The 15,770-nt window shown below is 53.1% G+C and overlaps 1 protein-coding gene across 2 annotated transcripts; it reads left to right on the top strand.

The window, feature by feature from the left end:
- Window positions 1-8,550: 8,550 nt before the first annotated feature.
- Window positions 8,551-12,205, top strand: Tmem121 (transmembrane protein 121). 2 transcript variants are annotated; one of them, XM_052184865.1, is made up of 3 exons: window positions 8,551-8,615; window positions 10,659-10,963; window positions 11,129-12,205. In XM_052184865.1, exons 2-3 carry the CDS (start codon window positions 10,844-10,846, stop codon window positions 11,798-11,800), a joined length of 792 nt encoding a protein of 263 aa, XP_052040825.1. In that variant the 5' UTR covers window positions 8,551-8,615; window positions 10,659-10,843; the 3' UTR covers window positions 11,801-12,205. The 2 variants fall into 2 exon arrangements, with proteins under 2 accessions (XP_052040825.1, XP_052040824.1); XM_052184864.1 differs by having other exon boundaries at window positions 10,659-12,205.
- Window positions 12,206-15,770: the final 3,565 nt, after the last annotated feature.

The following is a 15,770-nucleotide window of genomic DNA, read 5'->3' as shown; positions in this document are numbered from 1 at the left end:
TCTAATGTCCTTTTATATCTCCAGCAGAGGGTGTAGCCCAGATTAAAGGCTGCAGGTCTCCAACAGAGGGTGTGGCCCAGATTATTGGCATGTGGGTCTCCAGCAGAGAGTGTGGCCCAGATTAAGGGTGTGTGCACCCATGCCTTTAATCCCAAATGATCTTGAACTCGGAGATCTCCTTGTCTTAGTCACTATGCTTCAAGATCTCCATACCAAGATCCAGGTCAGAAACTTATATCTCTGAGCCTCCAAATTAGGATCATAGGTGAGCCTTCCAATTCTAGACTGTAGTTCATTCCAGATATAGTCAAGTTGACAACCAGGAATAGCCACTACACTCAGTGTTAGGGAAATGCTACAGATCCCATGTTCCTGTGTAATCTGTAGACTGTATCCAAGTCCCCCGCTTAGTCCCAGTTATGCACACGTGTTTGTGCCCTGTTTGCCATCCTCTGTAGTGTCCTTCATTCTGTCTCAGAGCTGTTCTGTCTTTCCTGGCCTTCACACCTGTGTGGCACACTTCCTGCTGTTTCCCCGGGAGGGACGCGTACTCTGGTAGACAAGGACCACGAGTGACTCCCATTTTTCTCCCCACTGCTGCCTACTCCGCTGTGACGCAGTGTTCAGTGAAATTGTTAGTCCTACTCGGCACAGGCACGCCCTGACAGGTGTGCCTCTGAGCCCCTGCTGGCACTGAGCCCCTGCTGGAACTTTGCGCTCTGACATTCTATTTGTGTCTGTTTCTGGGTGCAGGAGGATAGAGGACAGATCTTCCTGGATCTGGACAGATCATTCTCAGAAGTTCGGGGACTTGAGCTTTCTTTTAGCCCCCGTTTACAGGAGACCATCTTGTCTGTTCCCTTGATGTCAACTTGTCTGCTTACTTATTTTTAAATGTGAATCGTAGAAAAAGTATCGGTTTGCCTCTTTCAGTCTGATTGTAATTGACTGGCTGATGTAAGTCCAGGCTATCTATAACCTCCAAAATTGTCAATTGGTCTGTGACACCGTGTTATTGAAATGACTAACTGAGATCATTGGCTTAGGGTGAGGAAGGCTTGTTTTGCCTCACAAGGTTTTAGGTTATGTCCTTACCTCATCGCTTTAGCTGTGGGAAGACATACATCAGGGCACATCTGTTCATCTTATGACAGGGATGTGAAAGAGAGCAAGAAGGGCTGGAGTCCCTCTGTCCCCTTCAAAGGTGACGAGAAGACCCTCGTGACGAGAAGACCCTTTTTCCAGTCACACAAACCCTTAATGTGAGCCCATGTGGGCGGCATTCTAGATCCAAGCTATAGCCTCAACTCAAAGCCACTTTGAGAGGTGTGCTGAAGTGACTGCACTATTTTCATTCCTGTTGCTGTGATAAAACGCTGAGGAAAAGGTTGATTTCAGCTTGTACTCCAGGTTATAGTTCATCAATGAGGAACGTCAGAGCAAAGCTTGGGTCAGAAACCGCGGAGGAAGGCTGCTTGCTAGCTCACGGGATCATGCTTGGACTCCTTCCTTCCTTAGGTTCACCTGTGTAGGGAGAGCGCCACCCACAGTGGGCTGCCCTTCCCCCCAGTAATCATCAAACCAGGCGGTCTCACAGATGTGCTCACAGGGTGGCTCTTCAGCGGAGACTCTCTCAGTTTACCCTAGGAGGTGTCTACCATATGGATCATTCTTTACGCTAGGTCTGGGTCTAAGAAAATGATTAGCCAATCTTAAGCATTTCAGCAAGGTAAGAAGTTTGCAGGCCAGTACACTGGGTGGGGTTCCTGCTGGGTTTGTTCTTAATGAAAGCTCAGCCTTGACTTACATGACTGGGCAGATTTAAAGTGACTCAGCATATAAGAAGAATGTGCCTTTGATTGAGCACCATCTACAACCATGAGCACATAGTTTGATTTCAAGAAGTTTCGACCTTGGAGGAATTTGAATTTCTGTCAAGCAGTTCCCCTCTCCCATTTCTGAGACAGGAACTCTCTATTATAGAGGCCTAGCTGTCCTAGAACGCTCTATGTAGAACAGGCCAGTCTTGAACTCACAGAGTTCCACCAGCCTCTGCCTCCTGAGTGCTGGGATAAAGGCTTGCGCCACCACACCCAGCTATTGTTTACTAGATTAAAAACGAAGTTTTGGGGCTGGAGAGGTGGCTCAGTGGTTAAGAGCACTGACTGCTCTTCCGAAGGTCCTGAGTTCAGATCTCAGCAACCACATGGTGGCTCACAACCATCTGCAATGAGATCTGACACCCTCTTCTGGTGTGTCTAAAGAGAGCTAAAGTGTACTTACATATAATTATAAATAAATCTTAAAAAACCCGAAATTTTGTCTTACTTAATCCTTTGATAGAAAAGACATTACGTTTCTTTTACATTTTTTTTAAAGATTTATTTATTATTATATGTAAGTACACTGTAGCTGTCTTCAGACACACTGGAAGAGGGAGTCAGATCTTGTTACAGATGGTTGTGAGCCACCATGTGGTTGCTGGGATTTGAACTCAGGACCTTCAGAAGAGCAGTCGTTGCTCTTAACCGCTGAGCCATCTCTCCAGCCCCTTCTTTTACATTTTGCACAGTTAGGCGGTGTATTTGCCTAAGACTTCTCAGGATACACCAGTCACAGATTTTTTTCAGTGAACAGTCTGTTTAGGTCTCTTGACCTCTGTGGGGGGTAGAGGGTGCCAGGATTGAGCCCAGGGCGTCCTGCATGCTGGGCAAATGTTCTGTCAAGTCGCATCCGCAGTGCCTGGCTGTCTTTTTAAGCTGGGTTATCTGTCATTTTATTTGCTTGTTTATTTATTTTTAGAAGGGGTCTCACTGTGCAGCCTTGGGTGACATGGGACTTGCCAGGTTGGTGTGGAGCTCACAGAAATTCACTTGGCTCTGCCTCCCAAGTGCCTGGGTTGAAGGTGGCTTCCCTGTGCCTTGCTTCTTACTGTTGAGATGTATATGTATGTATACATAATCTTTAAAAAAAATTTTTTTTTTTATTTTTTGGTTTTTCAAGACAGGGTTTCTCTGTATAGCCCTGGCTGTCCTGGAACTCACTCTGTAGACCAGGCTGGCCTCAAACTCAGAAATCTGCCTGCCTCTGCCTCCCAAGTGCTGGGATTAAAGGTATGCGCCACCACTGCCTGGCTCTAAAATTTTGAGATTATAATTACATCATTGCCCCCCTTCTTTCCTCCCTACAAACTCACTGCTAATGAAAAATTTCAAATAATTTTTATTTTGATCTATGTGTGTCTGCATCTCAGTGTGTGTGTGTGTGTGTTTCAAGACAGGGTTTCTCTGTATAGCCCCGGCTGTCCTGGAACTCACTCTGTAGACCAGGCTGGCATCGAATTCAGAGATCCACCGGCCTCTGTCTTCCAAGTGCTAGGATTAAAGGCGTGCGCCACCACTGCCTGGCTATGGGCTAAGGATTATCTTTTGACTTTTTTCTGCTTTTGAAAATTTCCTGGGCTGGATGGTGGTGGCGGCGCATATATATATATATTGCCTATGCCTATGCCAAGCTCACTGAACTGCATGGTGCACCGTGTGGCATGTGAGCTAGTCATTAAGGCTTTTTGCAAGTCACTGGCCACATTTGTCAGAGCATATCTCTTTTTTGTCCCACAGACCCCTGCATTTCTCCTTCTGCCTATATACACTGTCCTGGTCACTCAGGGTTACATGAACTTTTAAAGTTCTCCAAGAGCTGGGTGTGGTGGTGCCTGTCTTTATTTCCAGTACTTGGGAGGCAGAGGCAAGCGATCTCTGTGAGTTCATGGCCAGCCTGGTCTATCTAGGGACACACAGGGAGAGCCTGTTAATCTGGGCTGGGAGGTGTGGCTTCATGGGAAAATGCCTGCTTAGCTTGCTTGAGGCCACGTGGGTTCAGCCTTTGGCCCTTTACCCGACTGTCTAGACTCTTTTATCTTTTTTTTTTCTCTATAAGCATTGCTTGGGTTGTGGCTTTACACTTATATACATAATTATAAACGCAGCTTATTTGTATCTATAAAATGTCAGGCCTGCTGACTGGAGCTGTGTCTGGTCTGCAGGTCATTGTGGGCGGAGCCGCGATGAACTTAACTGCTCACCGGCTTGGAATGCCCCACGCATTGAGACACCGTTGATTTCTTCCATCAATCTATTTCCATTTTTTCATAATTAGCTACTTTTTTATTGTTGTTTTGTTTTTCTTCTTTCTTTCTTTCTTTCTTTCTTTCTTTCTTTCTTTCTTTCTTTCTTTGTTTGTTTGTTTCTTTCTTTCTTTCAAGATTTATTTATTTATTTTATGTGAGAACACTGCAGCTATCTTCAGACACACCATAAGAGGGCATCAGATCTCATTACAGATGATTATGAGCCACCATGTGGTTGCTGGGAATTGAACTCAGAACCTTTGGAAGAGCTCGGTGCTCTTAACCTCTGAGTCATCTCTCCAGCCCCCCACCCCTATATTTCTGTTTTTGATAGATTAATTAATATATATGTTTTTATAGATTAATATTGGCTATTGAACTTATCAGTAGTTACTGTAAACGTTACTACCTTTAAAATGTTGGCTTTTAATCACTTACTGCTAATGAAAAGTTTCAGATAATTTTTATTTTGATCTATGTGTGTGTGCATCTCAGTATGTGTGTGTGTATGTGTGTATGTGTGTGTGATACCTGTGGAGGTCAGAAGAAGGTATCAAATCCCCTAGAGCTGGGGTTACAGTGAGCTGGGGTTACCCTCTGTGAGTGATGGGACCCAGACTCTGGTCCTGAGTTATACTCAAAAAACAGCATGGTTTTGTTTTGTTTTGAGAGATGGTCTTGCAACATGACTGTGGCTGGCCCACAACTTGCTTTGTTGACCAGACTGACCTTGAAGTGGTAGAGAGCCCCTGCTTCAAGAGCAAAATGAATTCTCTTTCTCTGTGTGTTTTTGTTTTTTCCCTAACTTATTTATTTATTCATTCACCTTACATCCTGACTGCAGCCCCTCCCTCCTTCCCCCAGTCCCACCATCACATCCCTCTCCTCCTTCCTTCCACTCTCCTTTCCCCTTCTCCTTTGAGAAGAGAATCCCGCCTGCCTTGCCCCCCACCATGGGTACCAAGCAGCTCTGGCACGTTAAGTTGTAGCAGGACTAGGTGCGTCCTCTCCCAGTGAGGCCAGACAAGGCAGCCCAGCTAGGGGAAAGGGACCCAAAGGGAGACAACAGAGTCAGGGTCAGCCTTGCTCCACTTGTTAGAGGACCCACACGGAGACCATGCTGGACACCTGTTACCTGTGTTTGCTGGCCTGGGCCAGCCCACGGGGGTTGAGCAGCATAGCAGCTCCTGAGCCATTGCTCTGGCCAGCTACAGGGCCTGTGACTCTATAGGACTGGATTTCTGCTTCAGCCTGGTGTCCTTTTGCCTTTCTAAGCTTGCTTATAAACACTCCAGACTGTTTGGGAGGAAATTTGGGATGTCTATAGACTTTTGTGTTGTCTGTCAGCAGGGAAAGTTATGTATTTTTCCTTTCTAAATCAGTGGCTCCAACATTCCTAATGCTGTGACCCTTTAGTACAGCTCTTTATGTCGTGGTGACGACCCTCAACCATAAAATTATTTTGGTGCTACTTCATAACTGTAATTTTATACTGTTACAAATCTGTAGTGTAAATATCTGATATGCAAGATATCTGATTTGTGACCCTAAAGGGGTCATGACCCACAGGTTGAGAACCAGCAGTGAACTGTGTCTAGAGTGTAAATTGAGTTTAGAGTTTATGTCCTTTTCTTACTTTCTAGTTTTTTCCCCTTTGGCCCGGACTGAGAGCAGGGTTGAAGAGGGAGGGATAGGGTAGATATCTGTACCTTGTTTTTGACCATGGTGCAAAGCATTCAGACTTTTGTTCTGAGGCAGTTTGATGCAGCCCAGACAGGCCCCAAACTCAGAATGTCACCAAGGATGGCCTTGAGATCCTCACGCCCCCACTTCCCAAGTACTGGGATTAAGGTGTGCACTACCATGCCTGCCTTTGGCCAGTCTTAAACATCACAATAGTTGTGGTTCTGCTGCTGAATGTTGTAGGCTCCCTGTATTAGATTTAGGTGTCAGGTACATTCTTTCTGTTCTGGTTCATCGACGGCTGCAGACTTTGGCTGAGTCACTTGATGTGAGAACATGTTTGTCTTTGTTGTTTGTTGTGTTTTGTTTTGCTTTGTTTTTGAGACAAGGTCTCACTATACAGCCTTGGCTGGCCTAGAACTTGATCTGTAGACCCGGCTGACTGCCCACCCCCCTTCCCCACATTCTGAACCAGCCCTGCATCCCCTGTCTGACCTATATTTCTTTATCTCTGTATTGCTTGACTGTCTGCTTGTGTGTAGTTGAAAGTTTCAGTGTTGTTCTGCACTGGGCCCTGTTGGTTTTCATTCTCTTGGTTTTCTGAATGAAGAAGCAGGGTTTGTGATTATATCCTGCACATTTCCAGGTTGTGCTCCGAGGCTGGCCGGCTGAATCCCACCCAGGGATCTGACAGAGTACAGCTATGGCTGGGTTAGAATGGTGGGTCAAGAGGCTCTGTGGATCAGAGAGGGCTAGTAACTGCATAACCTGGAAGGATCCCCTGGATCTACTTTGTATGGGCTACCCTGGGTCAGCATGACCATGTCAGCCTCTTCTAGACCTGGGACTACAGGTCCCTGACTTATTTACTTTAGGCATTTAATTTACTTATTATTTATTTTAGGCAATATATTGTCAAGCTTTAAGATACTGATCTTACGTCCTGAGCTCAAGTTTACCCCCCCCCCCTACAGTTCTGAGAGCTGGAACTACAGGTGTAGCCACAGCACCAATATCCACTGCCTTTTGTGTATGGATGTCACCTCAGAGCTTACCAGATGTAGTTGTGTGGAGTTGCTTCAGGTTGGAAATTGCATTGGTTTCTCACTGTGGCTGTAGCGAACACTTGAAACAACACAGTTTGCTTGTGTGGAGATATAAGCCTGAGCCCCAGTAGGCTAGAATCAAGGATGCTTCTTTCTGAGGCCCTGTAGAATCAACCCATGAGCTGACTGAATCAGATTCTACAGAAGTCCATGCCCCTGACCCCTGACCCCTTCTTCTTTCTGTTGGTGCAGTCTCCCTACCCTCTGCCTGACCCTCCAGCCTTCTCTCTTAAGGACCGTTGTAAAGACTCTGGACTGCCCACCCATATGGTTCCAGGGCAATGTCTCCTTTTGTGGTCCTGACCAGCGCCCCTTTCCCGTGTTTGCCCATAGGTTCGAGGATGCTGGCATGAGGTACTGAACACTGAGGCAAGCTTGCAGGTTGTAGGTGAGGGTTGGGTTGACTGTGGCTGAGAGGAAGTAGGAGAAGGAAGGAGGAAGAAACAGAGCAGACAGGGCTGACATGTGCCACCTGTCCTTCTCCTCCCGGCCCCTGATCCCCAAGGCTGAGGAGACTGAATCTTTCGTTGCTAGATGTAGGGCCTCTTCCTTGGTAAATGAGAGCTTTGGGGTCTTGATGCGCTTCTTTCTGGGGAGAGAGTGGGTTGGTTGGGGCTCATCCTGCTTATTACAGACTATCCCCTACTCCTCTCTCCTGATGATGGGCTTGTTGGACACCCCCCCCCCCACACACACACACACCAGGAGGGTGGCCCAGTATGACCTGATATTCTAGCCTCTCAGGGTCACCAGAACAGAATCCATCTCCTACTCAGAACTGGCCACCAAGTATATCCAATGTCTTATTCAGACTGCTGACAGGAGCTGAGGAAATCCAGCTCTACCCTTCAAGTCCCTTCAGCTTGCAGAGGGAAACTGCAGCTCTGGGGAAGGCGGGTAGACAACCAGTAAGACTCCCTGTCGTCCTCTGGGCAGGGCAGCCCTGCGAGCGATCGGGACAGCAGGTTAGGAATGGGTTGCTTAGTGAAGACAGGACCTGGAGAGAAGTCTTAACCTGGAGCCTTGTTAGCCCTCTTCGATGCACTCCAAGCATCTGGTCCTTCCTGTGCTGATTGAAAAGCTTCACAGCTGGATATTCCCCACAGGGTATAAAACTCTAGTGTTAGGATATAGGGCCTAACGTGTGTGTGTGTGTGTGTGTGTGTGTGTGTCCCTGAGAGCCACTGCTGAGGTCTGGCCAGGAGGTATAACTGCGGTGCGGGACACTTAGCCCCGCCCCTATGTCCGGCCACCTCCGCGGGTCGGGATCCAGAGGTCTGCCTGAAGCAGGAAAGCAGAATCACGTTATTGGCTGTCAGGGGCTGAGCTTGGAGAGCTACATACAGAGCCATTTCATGGCGTGAGGAGGACTGATGAGAAAACTCTTTGACGATTTTTTTTTTCTGTGCGTGAAGCCAAGTGGACAGAGCACGGGGTCTGGGGTGGACGCCAGGTTGTCTGGCACCTAGTGCAACCTGTCCTGAGTGCGCAGAGCTGTCGCCATGGCAACCCGTACTACGCAACAGCCGTAGGACCTGGGTCCTCTCTTGGCCGGGGTCCGGGCGTCCCGGGGGCGCGGGGCGGGGCCTCGGCCGGAGGCGGTGCCCGCGGCGGAGGGGCGGAGCGCGGCACGGAGCGCCTGGGCCCGGCGCGGAGGCTCGGCGGGGCCGGCCGGCGCGCTGCATCTGGCCGGCCGGGTAAGCGCGGGATGCGCACGGCGGGACAGCAGGAGGCGGGTGGCTGAGCCGAGCGGGTCGGCAGAGCTGGGCGGTAGGCGGCGGTAGGCGGCGGCGGCGGCAGCGACTGCCAGCGGGCCTGTACTATTCCCGCCCCCAGGCTGCAGGCCGTGGGATGGGCAGGGGCAGCAGCTGCATGGCGGCGGGACCAGGCCCAGACCCCACTGGGGAAACCTTTAGTGGGAAAAGACAAACTGAAACGCAACCTGCTGGGAGCCATTAGACCCTCCTCAACGGGGTTGAGGAGGAGAGGACCCTCCTTCGCCTCAGCCTCTCCTTTGGAGATGCCAAGAGGGTATCTTGCAAAGCGTGAGGGAGAGGCAGGCATCTTATAGGGCTTGGAGGCCCTGAATCTCTGTGTGAGGTTTGAACAGGGGGCAGGGTTGGTAGGGATGGGCATTTGGGCCTGGCGTGGGAGACTCAGGGCAGGTGGACCTGGGCTGGGTCTCTGGGAACATAGCTAGGACAGAGTGTGGGGGAGGGGTCGTAAGGTTTGGGTTCTGGCTTCCTGAAGGCCGGGCACTCCTCTCCCAGCGGTTGGGGTCTGTCCCCATTACCAATTGGCTCGTGACATTTGGCATTTGACAGTGACTGAGCGAGGGTGCGATGGTGTGCAGATGATGGAACGGGTTAGCCAGCAGCAGGCTATTGGGCCTGGACAATTGCTAAGAGGAAGGGAATTCTCAGTGTTTGACTGGAGCCAGCGGAGTTCCAGGTAGGCAGGGGTGGGTCCAGCCTGTGCGTCCTGGGAGAGGAGCATCTACCAGTGGGAATGTCAGGAGCACCCCATCCCATGCGTGGATCCTCGGAGCCCTGCTGGGGCAGATGACTCCTAAACACCTTACTGAAGCTCGTTGAGAACCCTAGGGGTGAGTGGAAGGGGTAGAGGCTGAGATAGAGTTTGAGGGTTGAATGCATCACCGTCATGGGTGACAATAAATTTTATGTCTTTGTCTAGACAGGACAGTAAACAGAGCTCTTGTGCCAGGTGCTTTGGAGGAGAGAGGAGAGGCCTTGATTGGAAGTGGCTATGGGCTGGCTGGTGTGAACAGGCTCAGATATCAGGACTCACAATCTGGTCATCACGTCTGAGCACCACATGTCACAGACATGAAAGCCAGTGCCAGGAACATAGGGAGAGACCAAATCCTGCTGATGGCTTTCCTGGGGTTGGCCCTGAAGGCGGAGGGAGCTTCGGCATCTGAAGCCCATGATCAGAGGAGCTGACAGTGCTCAGCCTGAGAGGGTATATAGCAGGAGGTGTGGTCAGGAGGAAAACACTTCTCCAGGGCGATGCCTAGCAGTGGTGGGTCAGGGAAGAGAAGGGTCTGTTTTGCCTTAGCTTCAGGAAGGGGAGCGATTGAGTTGTGGATACAAGAAAAGGTGTCTGTGTGTGTGTGTGTGTGTGTGTGCTGGTGATGCAAGGCAGACAGTCATAGGCACGAGGGATTTGTAGGATGGATATCTCAGGATTTGAATGACTGTCCATCTAGGATCGGAAAACTTGCTCAGTGCCTTGTCCCCAGGGTGGGACCTGGGTCTTCAGTTCTCCTTGTGCGCCTAGATCAACACAACGCCAGAAGATGCCCTCAATCTCTAAAAGAAGCGCCCTAAAGCCGCCAGTCCGGGTATTGTGGTTCAGGCTGCCAGAGCTAGGAGAGAGGGAGGTGTGGGTCCAGCCGCGACAAATCACCAGGGCATTTAGAATGCGAGTGGCGGCGGGGAGAAAGCACTTCCGTTCCATTTCCTTCCAGGCGGTGGCGGGAATGAGATCGGTCCCTCAGGTGGGGCCGCAGCGCCCTCTGGAGGCCCAGTTCAGGGTCTCCGGGTCTCCGGTGCTAGCAGCGGCGCGTGCGTGCGTCCAAGAAAGCCTCCCGCACCCGGCATGGGGACAGCACCTAGCGCAGGAAACAGCTAGGCTTGGGAAGGCTGCCGTGCGCCCTACCAGCCCCGACCTCGCTGCCACTTGACACTACAATCAGACTTGTCTTTGGTCTTTCCCAGGTTCTGAGCTCGCCGGCCGGGAGCAGCCGCTCTCTCCGGGCAAGTGGACAAGCCCTGCGCCCCGCTGCGCTGCGCCATGCCGGAGGGCTGAGTTTCCGGGCCCGCTGCTCTTTGGGACACAGCAGGACCTTGTCCCGCTTCACTTTGGGACTGCGCGCGCCAGGGTCAAGCCCGGGCCGCTGACCATGGTGCTGCCTCCTCCAGACAGGCGCCACGTGTGCCTGACCACGCTGGTGATCATGGGCAGTATGGCCGTCATGGACGCTTACCTGGTGGAGCAGAACCAGGGCCCGCGCAAGATTGGGGTGTGCATAATTGTGTTGGTAGGCGATGTGTGCTTCCTGCTGGTGCTGCGCTATGTGGCCGTGTGGGTGGGTGCCGAGGTTCGCACGGCCAAGCGTGGCTACGCTATGATCCTCTGGTTCCTCTATATCTTCGTGCTGGAGATCAAGCTCTATTTCATCTTTCAGAACTACAAGGCTGCGCGGCGCGGAGCGGCCGACCCAGTGGCTCGCAAGGCATTGACCCTGCTGCTGTCTGTGTGCGTGCCAGGCCTGTTCCTGTTGCTTGTGGCTCTAGACCGCATGGAATATGTGCGTACCTTCCGAAAGCGCGAGGACCTGCGGGGCCGCCTCTTCTGGGTGGCTTTAGATCTGCTGGATCTGCTGGACATGCAGGCCAACCTCTGGGAGCCGCCACGCACTGGGTTGCCACTGTGGGCCGAAGGTCTCACCTTTTTCTATTGCTATATGCTGCTGTTGGTGCTGCCCTGCGTAGCGCTCAGTGAGGTCAGCATGCAAGGGGAGCACATTGCGCCGCAGAAGATGATGCTGTACCCGGTGCTCAGCCTCGCCACTGTCAATGTGGTGGCTGTGCTGGCTCGTGCCGCCAACATGGCACTCTTCCGCGATAGTCGAGTCTCAGCCATCTTCGTAGGCAAGAACGTGGTGGCACTGGCCACCAAGGCCTGCACGTTCCTTGAGTACCGTCGTCAGGTTCGCGATTTTCCACCACCTGCGCTTGCACTTGAACTGCAACCACCGCCTTCCCAGCGCAACTCGGTGCCGCCTCCTCCACCACTGCATGGCCCGCCAGTGCGCCCGCACGGGCCCTCACCCACGCGGGATGCGCTGGACACGTGACAGCCCCCCACCCCCGCGGGCCGCACAGACGCTGGACTAACTGCGCGCGGTTTGCATGGGATGGGATGGGGCAGGCTCCCCTTAGGGACAGGTGTTGTGAGTACCTGTGCAGTGCCTGGGGTGCCTGGGGCCACGTCTGCTTCTTCATCTCAGGAATCTCTCGGACCACGGACTCTCAGCCTCCCCTTCACTAGCTCACCTCGATGCACAGGGCAGCTGGTGAGGCCGGGTCTTGAGTGGAGATGGCTCAACCCTGCCTGACGCTGGGCTGCCAGGGTGGGAGGGGGGGTAGTGTCCCAGGAGATCTGGACCTATGGTAGGGGCCTCTGGCTCAGAGTTTGGGGCCAAGGAGGCCTCTGTCATTTTAAAGACTTGTGTTTACAGTTTTGTACCCAAAGCCTGGCTATTCTTCCGGTCTCATGAGTCCCCTGCCTAACAGTTGGATAGAGAGTGGTAAGGACTGGTGAGTGCTGGTGGCCATGGGGCAACCAGGGACCTCTGGGGCAAACAGGTATTTGTGGGGTCTCCTCTCCAGGTGGTCCATTGTGGCCTGTATCAGACACCCCTTTTTCTCCCACTTCACTGTGACTGTCCCCATAGAATCTGCTTTTCCTGAGGTAGCTTGTCTTTCTCCTCTTCCCCCTCCTCCCCTACAACTACCTCCTCCTCCCCCTCCTCCCTCTCCTTCCCTACAACCAACTCCTCCTCCCCCTCTTCCTCCCCATCCTCCTCCTCCTCCTTCCCTACCACCACCTCCTCCCCTCCCCCCTCATCCTCTCCTTCCCCCTCCTCTCTTCCTTCTCCCCCTCCTCCTCCACCACCACCTCCTCCTCCCCCTCCTCCACCCCCTCCTCCTTTTCCACCCCCTCCTCCTTTTCCACCACCCCCTCCTCCTTCTCCACCTCCCCCTCTTCCTCCTCCTCTCATTTCACCTCTCCACAGCCTCCCAGGCCTCCCATCCCTGCCCTTTCCAACTCAGGTTAGGAAGTGTCCTGAACCTCCATCTCCTTTCTGAGCAAACTCGCTCTGCCCGTGGGGGACTTGGGCTCCCGACTGTCCGACTGCCCATATCCAACTGGATCAGGTGCCAGCCTTGTTCCCAAGTTGAAGCCGCATGCAGCCTCAGCCAGAAGAGCAATCTGGCCTCATGTCACCCAGCCTGGCCCTGCTCCAGACGCTGACCAGTCCCGCAGTGCCCTGGCCCAGTGCAGAGGCCTTGAAGTCTGTCTGCAGGTGGTCTCCCTGACCTCTGCCCTGCACCTGTGGTGACCGAGTTCACCAGACCTTGGAGTGTCTCTCTGTGGCTTCTGGGGAGGGCCCTTCATGAAGCTGTTTGGGGAGCCTTGGCTGTGGGGGTGACCTGGTGTCTGCAGGGCCACGCACACCGATGGCCTGCCAGGCCTGTGTTCACTGCATTGCCCCATCCTTACATTCCTCGTCCCTGAAGCAAGGATCCACAGCCCTGTGACTCAGAGCAGGCTATCACTGGTTGTAGAGGGGCGTAGGTCCAGTTGTACACAGTAGGGCAGCTCCGTGGCTGTGCCCACCTCTGGATGCACCAACCACTCCCTGCTCTACCCAGAGAGCTGCTTCGCTGAGTCTGGACTTCGAGTCACCTGTTTTGCAAGCAGCTGTCCTGGGAGGTCATTCTCTCCATGGGTACAGGGATTACCTGTGGCTATACCCCTGACCTGGTGGAGTGTGGCAGTGCCTCTCTGCCTTCCACACTGGGCTTTGTCTCCACGACTGACCACACCGTCTGCAGTACCCGGTGAGCATCCTGAAGACCTCCGCTCCCAAGACACCGCAGCCCATCCACAGGCCTTAGAGAGGGGAGGCCTATGGTATACAGGGCAGTGACCCTGTAAGGTACATATGGTGGTGCTTCCAGGAATTCCCCAGCTAGCAGGCAGACCCAGGCTCTGTGCAGTGCTGGCTGGGGAGCACAGTACACTGGCCTGAGGGATGAGCTCTAACTGGGTGGGGAGCACAGTGCACGGGCCTGAGGGATGAGCTCTAACTGGCTGGGGAGCACAGTGCACCGGCCTGAGGGATGAGCTCTAACTGGGAGGGGAGCACAGTGCACCGGCCTGAGGGATGAGCTCTAACTGGGTGGGGAGCACAGTACACCGGCCTGAGGGATGAGCTCTAACTGGGTGGGGAGCACAGTACACCGGCCTGAGGGATGAGCTCTAACTGGCTGGGGAGCACAGTACACGGGCCTGAGGGATGAGCTCTAACTGGGTGGGGAGCACAGTACACAGCCTGAGGGATGAGCTCTAACTGGCTGGGGAGCACAGTACACGGGCCTGAGGGATGAGCTCTAACTGGGTGGGGAGCACAGTACACAGCCTGAGGGATGAGCTCTAACAGGCTGGGGAGCACAGTACACGGGCCTGAGGGATGAGCTCTAACTGGGTGGGGAGCACAGTACACAGCCTGAGGGATGAGCTCTAACTGGCTGGGGAGCACAGTACACGGGCCTGAGGGATGAGCTCTAACTGGGTGGGGAGCACAGTACACGGGCCTGAGGGATGAGCTCTAACTGACTGGGGAGCACAGTGCACCGGCCTGAGGGATGAGCTCTAACTGGGTGGGGAGCACAGTGCACCGGGCCTGAGGGATGAGCTCTAACTGGCTGGGGAGCACAGTGCACCGGCCTGAGGGATGAGCTCTAACTGGGTGGGGAGCACAGTGCACTGGGCCTGAGGGATGAGCTCTAACTGGCTGGGGAGCACAGTGCACCGGCCTGAGGGATGAGCTCTAACTGGGTGGGGAGCACAGTGCACTGGGCCTGAGGGATGAGCTCTAACTGGTTGGGGAGCACGGTGCACCGGCCTGAGGGATGAGCTCTAACTGGTTGGGGAGCACAGTGCACCGGCCTGAGGGATGAGCTCTAACTGGGTGGGGAGCACAGTACACCGGCCTGAGGGATGAGCTCTAACTGGGTGGGGAGCACAGTACACCGGCCTGAGGGATGAGCTCTAACTGGCAGTGTTCCTGTGTCCTTGCTTTAGCCAAGGCCATCCTACCTTGCTGGTCTCTTGTCCCACTTGCTAAAGGGTCAGATCTATCTAGCTGCAACTAGCCATCCCTTCCCTAACTTCTTGAGGTGACCTGTTTGGCCAGATGTAGTCTAGAAGGGAGCTGGGGGTCCCTTGTCCTCACAATTCATGCCTGCTTCATAAATCCTGGTGCTAGGCTGCTGACCGGGACCTAAAATCTCTAAGAGGACTGGGTATGATGAACATCTGGGACTAGCGCTGGGCAGAGCTGGTCTTTGGGACACCGAAAGAAATCAGATTTGGACTCTCCAACAGCAAGCATTGCATGGCTGTGAGTGTTGGGTCACGTGATTAATATCTAGAAAGGTTGCTGTGTGAGGCTGGAGGATAGCTGCGGTCATGGGACATGGGGAATGTCCCCTCAGTGAATACCTCAGGTAAAGTGTCAGATGACTGCCAAAGGGCAGGGAGGTGGTTAGTGAGCAGACTCTAGGTGGGAGCCACTCCCCGTGAGGTAAATTGTCATGGAGAATTCTTCCAGGGCTCTAGCCCTCAGGCGGGTCTTAGAGGAATGGCATGTCAAGGCATGCTTGCTGTGAGGATCCTGATGTGGATTTGTGTCTGTTTCGGAAGGGGATTCTGAGGTTGTACACAGCATAAGACAAGGCATCAAAGGCATAAGCCCCCAGAGTGCTTTAGATGGCTGGGCCAAGCAGCGAAGGAGGCTCAGGAAGGGACGGGAGGTGCTGTGTGGGCTGGGGAGAGAGAGAAATGCTCCCTGAGCCTTAGGCGAAAGAGTCAGGATGTGAAGACGCATAGGCAGCCAGCTCTTCGGACCATCTGTGGGGAGTGGAGGAAGAGAAATGGACAACATGGCCGGGCCAGGGCTGTCCCCGTGTGCTCTGCCTCTCCAAGGAGTTGACCACCTCTGACGTCGTCAGGAGCAGAGCCACCCTCTCCAGCTT

The sequence above is a fragment of the Apodemus sylvaticus genome, chromosome 6 (genome assembly GCF_947179515.1).
Source record: "Apodemus sylvaticus chromosome 6, mApoSyl1.1, whole genome shotgun sequence".
NCBI lineage: Eukaryota > Metazoa > Chordata > Mammalia > Rodentia > Muridae > Apodemus > Apodemus sylvaticus.
The sequence above is the reverse complement of the archived record's forward strand: the minus strand, read 5'-3'. Positions and strand labels throughout refer to the sequence as shown.